Source organism: Dreissena polymorpha, chromosome 3 (genome assembly GCF_020536995.1).
Source record: "Dreissena polymorpha isolate Duluth1 chromosome 3, UMN_Dpol_1.0, whole genome shotgun sequence".
Lineage (NCBI taxonomy): Eukaryota > Metazoa > Mollusca > Bivalvia > Myida > Dreissenidae > Dreissena > Dreissena polymorpha.
The window spans coordinates 37,340,456-37,356,680 of record NC_068357.1 but is presented as its reverse complement, the minus strand read 5'-3'; the positions used below and the strand labels follow the sequence as shown (position 1 = coordinate 37,356,680).

The following is a 16,225-nucleotide window of genomic DNA, read 5'->3' as shown; positions in this document are numbered from 1 at the left end:
CCATTTATCTTCTCTCCTACACACTTCTTGTATTTCTTTAAGCTAGTAGCTGTAAAAGTGATTGTAAATATACATTTATTAAACTCAGGATCGGCATTTTAAGCAAATTATTACTTTTTACAATCACAACTGTAAGCCTTCTGTGAAAAAGCGACTGTAAATGATCAGGTTTCGTCACACATTTCCATAAACAATTCCACTATTGGCGTACTGTGCAGGTATATTTAGCTACACGCTTTCTGCCATGTGACTTGTGGTTTGTCTAGCATGTCATAGTGGAGGCTCAGCGTTACTACTGGTTGGACTATGTATTGGTTTTTATTTTTGTGTCGTCTTGCACAAACAAGAAATCATGTAGGAGGTTTGTTGTCTGTGACGAGAGCCTCTGGGGATAAGGTTTCTGGTTATGGGACATGCAACGCCCAAAAGTGCAACTTTGTTAGCACCATTTTTTGTGTCCTGGCATTTCACACAAGTTAATTGATCCATGAGTTAATAGTCAGCATTAATTGTTTTCAGATATTTCCAAGTGGTTATTGCTTTCTTGACTCGTTTTGTATAAAAAGAATCAAATAACTTCCACATAAATTGCTTGTTACAATATATAAAATACTATAAATAAACTTACATATTAATATTCATGTGAATATCTACTTATGATGTAATATAATCATACAATACAAAACATCACTATTTCTAACTTTCCGCTTCTAAACTTTTTTAGGCGGTCCCAGTTTTCGAAATTGCGGTGCTCAATAGTATGTGCATGAAGTAATAAAAACAGCAAAAGTATTAGCAGGTTAATTGACTGATGTGAAATGACTGAAACACCGGTCCAAACATTTTATTAATCCAAACAAACAAACTATTTACTTTATAGATACCTAGGTCTGGAAATACGGGGCTTAACATCCCAGATTAGTAAGGGAATGCACAGGGTGGGACGACACTTTACAAACATACATTTTGCCCTGTTTCCTCAGAGGCCTTATGTGTATGATATATGTGTTTGCAGTGAGGAGGAGGGGGAGAGGTACCTGATGCTGGAAGAACACCAGCACGCCAATCAGGAGAGGGAGAACACTGTGCTCATGTTGCCGGACAACACTCATCACACTGTCCTACTCCCGGACAGCCCTGTCCTCGCACCTGGACCCCGCATCATTGAGCTAGAGGAGGACCATCTGGTGGCCACTGCACGCTTCCCTCCGGCCCTCACCCCAACACAACCTTCAGTCAGCCAGACCCAACCCAGACTGGATCCAGCTCAACCAACATTGAGTACACAGCACCTAAAGCAGATCCCGCTCCTGGAGGAGTCTCCCTGTTTCCCTGTGCCATGCCCTGTGGATGAGGCCATGGTGGGCTCAGAGGACATGGACTACCAGCCAATGGGAGCAAGCCCTTGCATGGAGGTGGGTTAAATATGTTCATTATATTGCTTTATATAGCATTATATTGCTATTGATGATTAAAAAAAATGTGAGAAAATTTTGTTTTCTGGGCAGAAATCAACAATAGCTTGTGTTCATAGCTCTTAGTGGACACAACTGGATTTATAAAGACTATACAAATTCAAAGAAACTTCCATTTGGATTCAATATCATGCCTTTCAAATTAAAGCATTCATGAGGCACAAGCAGTTTGCAAAAATCAACAAGGTTGCATGACTGTTTTTAATAACCTGTCCATTAAGTTGCACATCACTACTTTTTCTTAGCCTTACAGTGCCTAAGTCTTGTTTAATGAACAGGGATGGAACTAAGTCAACATTGGCAGAATAACATTTCCACAAGTCTAAATTTTTTAATAGAATATTATTACTGTGGATTTATTTTGTGTTGTAGTTCAGTTTATCTTACAACATATACACATACAAAATTAAATGCCAGACATGTATGGGTTTGACTTGTTTTATAGAAGATTAATCTTGAAAAAATACTTTTGGCCACAATAGTTATGTTCACTTACAAGTAACCCATGCATTCCCATGCATTCTTATGCATATCAGTGTTCATTATTGTTCTTTATGAGTATCGTCTTGCAAAATGGAGTGTAATGTTTCGTCCCAGATTAGCCTTTGAAGTCCACACAGGCTAATCAGGAACGACACTTAATACACTTCTATTGCACTTTTGGTTAAATAGAAGTTGCTTAGAAGAAATCCAGTTTAGGCAGAATGTGTCATCCCTGATAAGCCTTTGTGGCATGCACATATTTATATTGTAAAAAGCCTGATACCCATGCAATAAGCCAGGTTTCCTAGATTTAGCCTATGTATTTTCGTTATTTCAGTTGCCCAGTGTGGTGTGTATCTCCCCTGACTTGGATCCCATGTTGTGTAGCACAGTATTCGGCCCCACCCTCCCAGTGACTCCCCAGGGCCTAGAGGAGGATGACAGTCTAGGTATGCACTCAGTATTGGAACACAGTGTGGGAACATTGGGCTGTGCAGAAAGTATCATCCCAGATTAGCCTGTGCAGTCTACTTGGGCTTATCAGGGATACCACTTTCAGCCTAAACTAGGTTTTGGTTTAGAAGAGACCTTCTTTTTACCATAAATTGTTGTCCCGAATAATGCTTTTGCTAACTGCGCAGGCTTGCCTGGGACGATATTTTACGCCCATGGATTAAGCCAGTTTTCCAGTGGCATGGCTTATAGTAAAAAGGGCTCCTAAAACACTCAAACAGGGCAGCCATTTGTTTTTAACAGTTCTAGAAAGAATGTAATTACTTATTATGTAACTTCCTTGTGAAAAGTAAATAGCGATGGTTGGGTTTGGCAAACTTCACATGTCAAGTTAAAATGAGCCGTGTGTATGATGCACCTGTCATAAGGCGCCTTGTCTTGTATTTCAAGTCTTCAATCTGATTTCTATTCAATCTTATATTTTTTTGTTTATTCATTGACAGCTGATGTTATTATATGAGTTTCTATTACAATATGCAGTTCTGTAATCTTTTTTTTAATGTCTGCTGTTGTATATTTGCTTTAATTTTTACTACAGTTGAAAGTTTGAGAGTAAATAAAAAAACAATAATTTTGAAAAGAATTTTACAATCATACCAAACTTCTTGCTTCTCCGGCAATAAACACTTCAGACTTGTTGTTGTTTCATGAATGAGTGCTGAGAGAGTGTTACTACCAATACTAAAACCACAAGGAATCATTTCCATACAGCCTAGGGTGTATTGGTCGTTCTCTATAAAAGTTTGTTCATTGACGGCAACGAAGGACATATAGTAGTGAACGGTTGTGGAGTATTGGTTATCGTGACACAGTATTCATGTTGACATGGCTTCCAGAGAAGTATTCTTTGTTTTGATATAGTTAAATATTTTTCATGAAATCATCAAATTTTCTGCGAGGTATTACAAAATTTGTAATTATATAAAATACATTTATTTATTGTTTTAACTGTTTATGTTATAATTTTCCACAATAACTTCATTACTATGCAAAGGTCCAAAAGAAAGTTACATTTGTAAAAAAAACTTAAGTCAATAATCAAATGTATTTATATTAAATAATTATTTATACAATTATGTAGCTTTGGAAAGTAAGTTAATGCATTTTAGGAAAGAAAACATATATCTTGTAGTTTATTTAAGTATCTGTTTGTATCAAACATTATTCCTAAAATACTGACGCTATAGTGATGTTATTAACAGCCCATACTGTTACCATCAAAATCAATGAATATTTTGAACAATAAAGTTACCACATAAAAAAATCAGTGTACTTTATAAAAATTGCCAAAATGTTAATGCTAGATGCGGTCTGGTAGCATAGATGTAATGAGATACAAAATGCTTTTTTGTTTTTTGCGGGACAATATTTTCAACACCAGTCATGTTCATGTACCAGGTTAGTGTTTGTGTTTCATATGAATATATATCATTGCAGAAATTTAAAATGGAATATATTGTGCCAGAAAAAATAAAAAAAGAACATTCAATTTTGCTTATTTCTTTTTAAGCTCACCTTTGTGATTGCCTGTTTTCCCACCAGGGGGAGGGGGGGGGGGCAGTTTACCCAATATGACATTAGTGAAACTTTGTAAATACTTTAGAAGTCACATTTTTGGTCCATTCATGATGAAACTTTATCAGAACATAAATTGTATGCTTATGATATCTGAGAATAGTTGTACACTTGCCACAGTCGATTGAAAAGCATGCCCACAAGGGGCCAGTGTAGTTTTCCTTATATTGTCGTAGTAAAACCTTGTTAACACTCTAGAAGTCACATTTTAGTTTAATCGTCATGAAACCTGGTCAGAAAATGTGTTCAAATGATATATCAGTTGAGTTCAAAAAATGGTTATTGTCCACTGAACACTAAGTCTGCAAGGGGGCTGGGTAGTTTTTCATAAGTGGCTATAGTAAAACCTTTTTAACACTCTAGAATGCACCTTATTAATTTAATCTTCATGAAACATAGTCATAAAATTTGTTCAAATGATAGATCAGCTGATTTTTAAAAATGGTTACAGCCACTGAAAAACATGGCAACCAGGGGGCAGGGCAGTTTTTCTATATAATGTCATGTACTTTCAAGAACTTGGTCAGTATGTAAGGGTTGGAAATGAAGCCTTAAAAATTTGAATCTGGTAAGAAAGGTTTTTAACTAAATTTAACTTTCTAAGGGAAGTCAAATGCGTCTAAATATGTATCTAAGCGGTAAAGGGTTAGAGATCATTTTGTTCTATTATGATATCCATTAAGAGTTAAAATCCTTTTTTGGTCAGATTTGGGGTCGAATTTTTCTTTCTCTATAGAAAACATGCCACATGACATAGTAGAATACTTGTTAATTGTCATGTGCTTAAAAGGTGTTGTGTCAAACTCATAAATAGTGCCCCTGTTTTTATACCCCCACAAACGAAGTTTAGGGGGGTATATAGGAGTGAACTTGTCTGTCTGTCAATCAGTCGGTATTAAGTGTCCGCTCTCTAATTCAAGTAGTTTTCATCCGAGCTTTACCAAACTTGGTCAAAAGTTGAATCTAGATGATGTCTAGGCCAAGATTAAACATGGGCCATGCCAGGTAAAAAACTAGGTCACTGGGTCACTTAGTGCGTTTTAAACATTGAGTATGGTGTCCGCTCTGTAATTCAAGTAGTTTTTATCCGATCTTAACCAAACTTGGTCAGAAGTTGTATCTAGATGATGATTAGGTCAGGTTTGAATATGGGTCATGCCAGGTCAAAACTAGATCACAGGGTCACTTAGTGTGTTTTAAACATTCAGCATGTTGTCCGCTCTCTAATTTAAGTAGGTTTCATCCAATATCATCACCAAACTTTGTCGGAAGTTTTATCTATATGATCTGTACTCCAAGTTTGAAATGGGCCATGCCGGGCTAAAAACTAGGCCCAGGGACACTTAGTGCGTTTTTAACATTCAGCATGGTGTCCGCTCTCTAATTCAAGTAGTTTTCATCGGATCTTCACCACACTTGGTCAGAAGTTGAATCTAAATGATGTGTAGGTCAAGTTCAAACATGGGCCATGCCAGGTCAAAAACTAGGTCACGGGGTCACTTAGTGCGTTTTAAACATTGAGTGTGGTGTCTGCTGTTTTTTTTTTAAGATAACATGCAAAATATTCTGTGTAAATGCGGCATATGGGGGTATTCGTCACGTCAATGACAAAGCTTTAGTTTTATTTTCCAATTACACACTAAAATATGGAGACCTGAATTGGACTGTTTATTGCCATATTGAAACACAATATTGCAGCTTTAGATCAACTATAGAGACCACATGATTGAGATATTTTTTTGATAATTATTGGTCATTTCCAATCATCAACAGGTTGTTATGCCCTCGAAGGAGGGCATATAGTGATCAGACTGTCCGTCACACTTTGCGTTTAGGTTTCGAAAAATGCTCATAACTTCTTTGTCGCTTCAGATAGCAATTTCATATTTGGCATGCATGTGTATATGGACAAGGCCTTTTTCATACACACACAAATTTTGACCTTAGGGTCCGCGTTTAGGTTTCGAAATCTGCATTTAGGTTTCGAAAAAAGCTCATTACTTCTGTCATGCGTTTATAGGGGGTTTAAAGGGGCCTTTTCTCAGATTTTGGCATATTTTGAAGTTTGTCATTAAATGCTTTATATTGATAAATGTTAACATTCAATTTTAAAAGCTCCAGTAAAACATCAAAAATAAAATTAAAAAAAGGAAAAAAAAGTAGCCCGCCTCAGGGCTCGAACCAGTGACCCTCGGAATCCTGAAGTAAAAACGCATTAGCCAACTGAGCTATCCTGCCAAGCATACATAAAATGCGTATTTTATACGTTATTAGTAATCTTCGTAGATTCACAAATTTAAACGACAACAACAGAACTCTCCAAATAATTCAATCGTTTTGCGTTGCAACGCTTTATAATTTTTATGTTTTTAAATCGTCAAAAGATGCATATAATGGCTATATTAGACCATGGCAAATGTTCAGTAATACTGTTTCCTCACAAATATCATATCTAAACCGAAAATTTGCGAATCTGAAACAACTTTTTTCAATTTTGTCAATTTACCAAACCGTGAAAAGATCCCTTTAAGTCATCCTATGGTGACAGCTCTTGTCTTAATGTACATTAAGAGAGCATAAGTGTTGCTAGAATAGATTAAAATACATAGAATTAGTATTAAGCCAAAAATTATAAATCCATCAATTTAAGAACCAAACAATATGCCCATCGTTACGAATATACGCAGCTTCATTTAACTAAAAATAAATGAAACCTCAATTAGGAACACCATTTGATACCATGTCACTTATATAAGCCCAAAATTTATTGAAAGATAAACATAGGCATGATACAATTTTTTAAATTCAGTTTTGTATGCCCCCAAAGGAGGGCATATAGTGATCGGACTGTCTGTCCGTCTGTCCGCCACACTTTGCATTAAGGTTTCGAAAAATGCTCATAACTTCTTCCTCACTTCAGCTAGCAATTTCATATTTGACATGCATGTGAATATGGACAAGGCCTTTCCATACGCACACAAATTTTGATCCCTGTGACCTTCACCTTGAACTTAGGGTCCGCGTTTAGGTTTCGAAATCTGCGTTTAGGTTTCGAAAAAAGCTCATAATTTCTATCAAGGGTTTATAGGGGGCATAAGTCATCCTATGGTGACAGCTCTTGTTATCCACCGCCACCGAGGGATATTGTTTTGGCGTTGTCCGTCCGTCTTTCCGTCCGTCCGTCTGTCCGTCCGTCCAGCACTTTTGTGTCTGGAGCCATATCTTGGCAGTGCTTTGACAGATTTCATTGAAAGTTGGTATGACTATATATATATGGATAAGAGGATGATGCACACCAAATGGCATTGTACACCATCTGTTAATAACAGAGTATGGCCCTTTGTATCTTAAAAAAATGTTTTTTAACCTCAGTGTCAAATATAACACTTTTGTGTCCAGAAGCATATTAGCGGGGGATATCAATTCAACGAATTTGCTTGTTTATATTTCTTTCTTTCTTGTACAAATCATGTTTAATTGTTTTCAGATCTAACTGCCCAGGCTGACAGTCCAGCAGACACCTCCACTTCAACCCTCTCCAACAGTGCATCGCCCAGCTCAGGTCTGAGCTCTGAGGACCCAAGCGCAATGAACTACCCGAGTCACTACATGGGCAGGGGAGGGTACCAGGGTATGGCTCTAACCCCCACCTCGAGCTACACCCTGGAGAGCGACCAGGGCTATGACAGCTCCAGCCCCTACCAGAACAACTACAGCCCTGCAGGCATGGTGTCCCCTAGCTGCAGTGACCCCCCGGGTTACTCCAACATGGACTATGACAACAGTGTCCCAAACATGGTCAGTCAGGTGTGTCCCACTGGTGCTGGGTACGCCTCTGGTGGGGGCAGCCAGAATTCTGTGGCCTGCACTAATCATAGTCAACATGAGGAGGCAGATAATTATCTGGATGTCATATTGAATAGCCTCAGCGGTAGAGACACTGAAAGAATGGACTTTGACACAGTTTGCAGCACTTTAACCAGTCTTGTTACTCAGTCAAAGACCCAGACACAGTCACATCCCTCTGTGTCACATAATCTGGTGTCACATCCTCCTGTGTCAAACATCAGTCCTGCAGTTGCAAACTACCCGGTGAGTGCATCACAGCCATTTCCTGCTACAAAATCAACACACAAGCCAGCAATCACAAGCTCAGCTTCTTTCCTCAGAAAAGTCCTTACGATGCCTGAGAAAGACTTACCAACAAACTTATCTAATTCTATGTCTTTGAAAATTGACAGCAGTTCCAAAATATGTCCAAAGCAAAACATTCAGTGTGCAAATACCTGTCAGTTAAACAGTAAAAAAGTATGTGAAGCTCACAGTGTGTTAATGCTTGGAGATGAGAATGGGCGACTGCAAGCCAGTATTGGGCACGATCAACCCCGCTCAGCTTGTTCACTGCAGACCAACAGTGAAAGCGATGTGCTTGAGTATTCTGGGGTGTTCTCCGGTGTCCCAGACGATATTTCTGACTTTGCCATGCAGTACCTGGACGATGTAATGGACATGCAGGCCCAGGCAGTGATAGGACAGCTCCAGAAGAACGATGGCTCTTACATGGAAACCTCAAGCGATCAAACCTTGGCCAGAGACCTGCTGCACTCCTTGGAGACTGAATGTGGTGACTCCCAGGGGGCTAGAATGGGCTTCAAAAGTGATGTGTCGGGTTGTCACCCAGGTCACTTGTGTAGGGCAGGGCAGGGGTTGTCTGGTATGCCAAACAAAATGCTGAGTCACCCAATGGGTTTAAGCCCCTTTGCAAGGGTTCAAGAGGTTCGGGGACAATGCATGAAAGCTGGTGACTACCCAGCGCCTAGGTACCATGGGCAGAGCAGCCCCCCTGGGGGCAAGTCGGGGGAGGATCATGTGTACCATCAGTGCAGCCCATGTACATCCCAACAGTCCCTTAGATCTCCCTATCCAGGCAGTGACGTGAACTGTAACTCTACATTCACTAATACAGCATCCCAAACACAATCGTCCGAGTACTGTTTGTCTGAACTTGAGAAACATATACGGAACAAGCGAGCAGAAGCATGTAGAATACAAACTGACACCTCTCGTGGTGGGAGCATGTCTTATCTTCAACAGTTGTTAACTGGGGAGCTGACCAAAGACTCGTACATACAAATGGAGAATGACAGATTGAAACAGAACCCTTACCTAGCAAATTAATGTGTGGTTATCATGAAAAATTTGCTTACTAGGTTTGTTCCAACTGGACAATTTCAACATTTCCAAAGACTTCACATTTGTTTCATGATGAAATTTTAATTTATAGCTTTTATATATTCTACTCTAAGGGGTCGGAGTAGGGTGAAATTTTAGGGAGAAGCCATTTCTGTCTTGACCGCCATTCAAGTGTGTATGAAAGTGCTTAATATATGTACATATATTTCCCACCAACTCCACACACAAATAATTAAAAACAAATCGGGCAGGGGTAGGGGGGGTTGGTATTATACATTTTGTATAATTTTTTGTTCTAAACTTAACATTATAATTAACTTTAAATTGTATTTCCAGTTGAAACAACAATCTTTGACAATCACAACAGTGCTATCTAAAAACTGCAAGCTTTTTTAAGACCTTTCAATGCTGTTGGCCAGACATCAGAGTTCTTTGATGTGAATGCCCAGTTGGGGCCAGTTTATAGGAAGTAAAGCTGTAAACTTGTAAAACAATCAGCAAGTGGCAATTTCAAAAGGCATTAATCATTACTACATTACTGGAAGCATGCACGTTCTGTCAGATAGAGCATTAATGAATTAGCTTCAAAGAGGATGGGAAGTGAGAAAACATCAGACATTTTGCTGACTTAGATTTATCAGATATTAAATGGATGTGAAGAAATAAATTATGTTTGCTAGAATTTTAATGGGAGGTTGCTTTAAAGGTACTTTTTGTTAATGGATTTACTTAACAAATAGGGCGAAACAAATTTCTCCTACCTTTTAAAAAAAAGATATTCGTGTACTTTCGGCAAAATTTTTACACAATGTGCCCTCTTTGCCGACCCCTGACTCTGTTACATTTTCACAGTTAAGGCTTATTGTTTTGTTAACTGTTTTATATTGATCATGTTGCTGCTACAAGAATGTTATGATATTCTTCAGTTTGTGGCATGTTAGCTCCACCAAGGGTGATAGCTTCATCTTGCCACAGCTATAGCAGGCCACTGATCAAAATTTCAGAGAATTTTAGAACGGTGTTACTTCCCCATGATGTTCCTAATCCTTGATCAGATATTAGCTTTGTATGCAATACTTAAATTCACAGAAATTTTAACCATAAGAATATTGCTGTTTTGCTTGATTTTTGCCTTATTTGGATATCATTTGCTTTTGTTAGAGCTCTTAAACCCTAAAAAAACAGTTTGATACATATAATGTAGGAAAGTAATCTACCATTTTATTGGCCAACATTTTGCCTATTTGTTGAACTTTCCCTAAATAAAACATGCAATACTTTGTTTTGCTTTTTTTGCTTAAAATATTTTGTTTAATTGTAAATTGTTTTTGACATTAACAAATTCAGAAGTCAATGATTGTAATAGGGTTACTTTTAAGCATGTATTTCTGAACATGTTACACCGTAACTCCGCTATATAGCAATGGTGGGGTCCAAAGATTGCAACCCATATCAGACACATGATATTACTCAAAAAATTTCTAACTTAATCATATGGCTGTTAATTTGTCAAATTTCTCAAATGTTTAAATTTTATATAATTACAACATCTGTCACTCTTATATGAATGCTGCATTCTGATTGGATACTTTGTTCACGTGACAGGTTTTTCATATGCCGATTAACCCACTTTGTATGCAAATTTAAACATGATTATTCATGGCGCTACTTTCTGGTCATAAACAAGTTCCCAAAATGAGGTTATGTTTTACGCAAAACTTAAGGGCGTTGTTTTTTATTGGTCAATAGCGAAATGACGTTATATTTTTTGCACAAAACTTTAACGATATACCCGTTTGACGAAGATGAAATCAAAACTGAAAATAGATTCATATTAGATTAAAAAGGACTTTTATGACCCTTACCATTTAAGATCATTTTGTGTTGTAATTATAAGAATTGAATAGCTTTTTTCTGCATTTCATATCTGTATTAACTGTTGGGGGAAAATACACCTAATTTATGCATAAACGCCGTCGGCGTTTATGCAAATTAGTCGTAATTTTCCCGACAGTTCATACACCGATGAAATGCAGAAAAATGCTATTTAATTCTTAAATACGGCGCTGCCACATATTTGTATGGTAATAATTGCAAACCAATACTTAGATGAACATTTTTATAACTACATATGAGTAAGTTTTGTTTATTATAAAAACAAAAAAGTAATTTTGTTACTTTCAGGTCAATTGCTCCAAATCAGCTTAAAAGAAGAATTATTACAATCTTTTTCGTGTACAGAGACAGAATGACCAGTAGTGAAATTCAACTATTTATATACCAGTAAACAGCAATTAATACTTAGGATGTGATGCTAATTGGTTATTTCTTAAGTGTTAACAACACCAGACATGTGCAAACAACATTGTTATCATGCTTCACTGCCTGCCATAGTAAGCTGCAAAATATAGGGTATTAATACTAGCTAGAACTGTTTTTAGCTCATCTATTTTTTGAAAAAAAAAAAGAGCTATTGTCTTCACCTTGGCGCCGGCATCAGCGTCCGGTTAAGTTTTGCGTTTAGGTCCACTTTTCTCATAAAGGATCAATGCTATTGCATTCAAACTTGGTACACCTTCTTACTATCGTGAGGGGACTGGGCAGGCAAAATTTGATAACTCTTTCGTGCATTTTGACAGAATATGTGCCCTTTTTTTGTGTTGAGGTCCATTTTATTCCTTAAGTATCAAAGCTATTGCTTTCATACTTGCAACACTTACTAACTATCATAAGGGGACTGTGCAGGCAAAGTAATGTAACTCTGACTGGCATTTGGACGGAAAATGGGCCCTTTATACTAAGAAAATTGAAAATTTGTTTTAGTTTTGTGTTTGGTCCACTTTACCCCTAAAGTATCATAGATATTGCTTTCATACTTGGAACACTTGCAAACTATCATAAGGGGACAGTAAAGGACAAGTTGCATAACTCTGGTTGTCATTTTACGGAATTATGGCCCTTTTTTGACTTAGTAACTTTGAATATGTGGTTAAATTTTGTGTTTAGATCCACTTTACTTCTAAAGAATCGAGGCTATCGCTTTCAAACTTCAAATACTTTCATGCTATCATATGGGTACTGTATCTGGCAAGTTGAATTTTACCTTGACCTTTAAATGACATTGACTCTCAAGGTCAAACTATTAAATTTTGCTAAAATTGCCATAACTTCTTTATTAATGATTAGATTTGATTGATACTTTGACAAAACAACTCTTACCTGACATACCACAATAGACTCCACCCAAACCATCCCCCAAGTCCCCCCCCCCCCCCCAAATCCCCCTTCCCCAAAAAAGTGTTTTTTACTTAAAGATCATCTAATAAATTACCACCACACCCTAACACTATACCCCCCACACCCCCCCCCCCCCAAAAAAAAAAAAAAAAAAAAAATTTTAAACATGGTTAAAAAACACAAACATTTTTTGTATTATTTTATTTTTGAAATACTGCCCAACCGTCCCACCCAAGAACCCCCCCCCCCCCCCCCCCCCTTAAAAGAAAATTGCATTTTTTTGCATTTTTGGAAGAAAATGTAATAAATGACCACACCCCCACACTATACACCCCCCTCTCCACTCCACCCCTCCTTCCTTTGTGATTGAAATTGAGATAGGTCCCTTCACCTTTAAAAAGAAAAATAGATGAGCGGTCTGCACCCGCAAGGCGGTGCTCTTGTTTTGCTTAAGTTAGCGAATTCTAAGATTTAAACATGTCATGTCATTGTGTGTCTGATTTTGGGGAGCCATAGCCCAAACATCCCGCGATATATTGGAGTTGCAGTGTATTGTGATCATAGTTAGCAAAGGTTGTGGCAACTTGGTGTTAGGTTACTGCAGATTTGTCTGTTTCAATACTTTGTTGCTATGTTTAGTTATTACTTAACTTCATATCAAAAGTAACAGCTTTTATATTTTTCTGATATGATCAAAATCACACTTCGAGGTCAGAGGTTAATAAAGGGCAAGGTAACAAGCATTGACAATAGGCTAGACATGTTGCCAAAAAGGCGTAGAGTGCTTATTCTTTGAGACAATATTAAGGCGTTTTTTAGAATAGTGATTGTTTAACAGTCATAATAATGTATAATGTCCAAGCTTGAAGCTTTAATAAACATGTGTCATGTTAGTATTACCCTAACCATGTATGTATTGTTTAATGTTTCCAGTGCAATGGATCTGAATTAATTATCATGCAATATGACTTCATTTGCAATATCAGATAACTTTTGTTGTTTTTTCATGTTTTGAATAAGTTTTGTAATACTCTTAAAATGAACAGTAATGACGTAGAATTTTAAATAATTAAAACAGTTTTGTACAATAAACTTGTTTCCTTTAAGGGAATAGTAATTGTATGTGTTAATTGAAATCGCTTATTGTGTTGTTTATGGTTTGACACTATCTAAATTTACTGCATTTCAAATTTGGTGATAGTACACATAAAATTGTCATTCCTATTGAAATGCAAGAACATGCAATGGAAATTAAAGCAGAATTGTGTCTGTAATGTTATTTTTCTGTCTTGTGCATTATATTTACCATATTGATTATTGTCCCCTAACCGGTTTGCACTCCGTGTGTCAGTCAGTCAGTCTGTATGTCACACTTTTCTGGATCCTGTGATAACTTTAAAAGTTCTTAATATTTTTTTAATGAATTTTGCAACATGGATAGATGGCAATATGGACATTATGCACGTCAGTTCATTTTGTTCCTACGTCAAAAATTGTGGTAGGTATGGCAATCAAAAAAAATATCTGAAAATGGTGGAATTTCTGACAATGGTGGAGCCGGTAGGGGACCATATTGCTTGACAATAGCCTTGTTAGATTTTGTCTGTTTCAACATGTTTAATTGTTTCATTTTTAAAGCATTGTTTAAAAGCAAGTGTAAAGTCGAAGATCTTTGAATATTTGAATTTCACAAGATAATTGTACAGATATTAGAAATACAGAAATATGTGACTTCAAGTGCAACATGTGGGTATGATGTCAACCCAGGGCTATTCGTCATACATTTTTACTAGTATGTTTAACACTTTTATTGCACATTCCCAGCTAACTACTGTGAGTCCTGGTTATCCCAAATGTTTATGTTTGCTTCTTTACATATTTTGTTATATTATTATTATATATATTAATGGTTTTGTTGGTGTTACATCTTGTTTGTAATTGAACATGTTTTTGCTACATTGTCACAGTCTATACATGCTGTGGTTATGTTGGTTCTCATTGCTTACATGCGGAAATGATTAAAGTTAGGCTACCTGTACTATGTTAAGAAGCATGGCCAAAAGACATGTACAATTCCATTGCAACAGAGTTATATCATACAAATCCCTCTATTTTAGCAGCACTTTGCAAACATCTGCCTATTGTGCCTAAAGTATTTCCCAGATTAGCCTGTGCAGTCTGCATAGGCTAATCTGGGACAGTAATTTTAGCTTTCCTTGAATTTGTATGTCCCCCACCACTATAGGTGGGGGGACATATTGTTTTTGCCCTGTCTGTTGGTTTGTTTGCTCCAACTTTTACATTTTGCCATAACTTTTGCAATATTGAAGATAGCAACTTCATATTTGGCATGCATGTGTATCTCATGGAGCTGCACATTTTGAGCGGTGAAAGGTCAAGGTCATCCTTCAAGGTCAAATATATAGCTTCAAAGTGGCGCAGTAGGGGACATTGTGTTTCTGACAAACACATTTCTTGTTCATTTCAAGGAAGCATTCTCTTCATTAAGAAAAGCCCAGTTTATGCAGAAAGTGTCATACCTGACTACTTGCTTATCTGAGTAGACACTTTACCCACATGCATTAAGCACCATTTTCCCAGAGTGCGGCTCATTTATTAATCCTCCTATGTTCAAACCGCTGAGCTAAGTATAGGGGACATCACTTGCAATGTCAGCATACGCCCTATTGCATTAATAACACTTTGTATTCAACATTAATCTTACTTGAACAGTGTATGTCTGATCATAAAATATATGCCAGGAATCAAAGTTGGCTTAATTGAACCAGGAAACAAAAGCAGCAGTTTTTGCATATTTTATTTCACAACATGCCCAGATTATCTATTTCTAACATGATATATTGTGTTTATATTTAGCTCTGTTTTTAACAGTCTTTTATGACCTTTTATGCCGCCGAGAATTCACAAGGCTGACTATAATATCCCAAAATAATGGCCCTTGTCAGATGGCAAAAAAGATCAATTTTAAATGGTGGTGACTTATTTGTTTCATTCACTTATTATGACATTTTCACAGTTTGTGCATGACAATAAAATGAATACAGGCCATTCATAGCCAAAATGGATATTGTCACCAGAGCTATGACTCCTTGTACCTCCGAAAAAGCAAATGCTGATTGCCAATATCATATTGAAATTTGAATGATGTCCATACCTCACAAAAGTAAGGGTTTCAGTTATATTGATACTGAGGTGAGCATTTTGAGTGACTGCAACTTTCTTATGAATGTTTTTGATTGGAAAAGATACTGTTTTGTTGTCAAATAGCTGAACTGTATGTAGGAAATAGAAACGTGTTATATTCGTTATTCTGCATATAGGTTTGCAATATTACTATTTTCGTGTTTTTTTCATATAAAGAAGAACAAAGTCAGAGCATATTCAGTTGTTACTAATGAAATGATAAATATTTATACACAAATGGAACATTTTATTTTTTAAATAACAAATTGCCTCTCAAACATGGATGAAAGTACACTTCTATAAATGAAGTTAACAAAAGAACTTGAGCTGATTATCATAACAATTTCATGTTTGTGATTATAGTCTATTGTTGAATTGTAATGTTTGCAAATAAATAATTTTATTGTAAACATCATTGTCTTGTTTATGCTAATAAAACTACACTGGTGTCACAGAACACAACTAGACTGATGTCACTAAATATGAGTACAATGGTGCCACTGAATACAACTACACTTGTGTCACTGAATACAACTACACTGCTG

The 16,225-nt window shown here is 36.8% G+C and overlaps 1 protein-coding gene across 2 annotated transcripts in view; it reads left to right on the top strand.

The window, feature by feature from the left end:
* LOC127873696 (protein similar-like) overlaps positions 1-12,607 on the top strand; it is a 124,296-nt gene extending 111,689 nt beyond the window's left edge. For both annotated transcript variants that reach the window (XM_052417635.1, XM_052417636.1), the window contains 3 exons: positions 1,016-1,415; positions 2,296-2,407; positions 7,534-12,607. In XM_052417635.1, the coding sequence (XP_052273595.1) occupies positions 1,016-1,415; positions 2,296-2,407; positions 7,534-9,224 (2,203 nt within the window). In that variant the 3' untranslated portion in view covers positions 9,225-12,607. The remainder of the gene's footprint in view (positions 1-1,015; positions 1,416-2,295; positions 2,408-7,533) is intronic.
* The last annotated feature ends 3,618 nt before the right edge of the window (positions 12,608-16,225 follow it).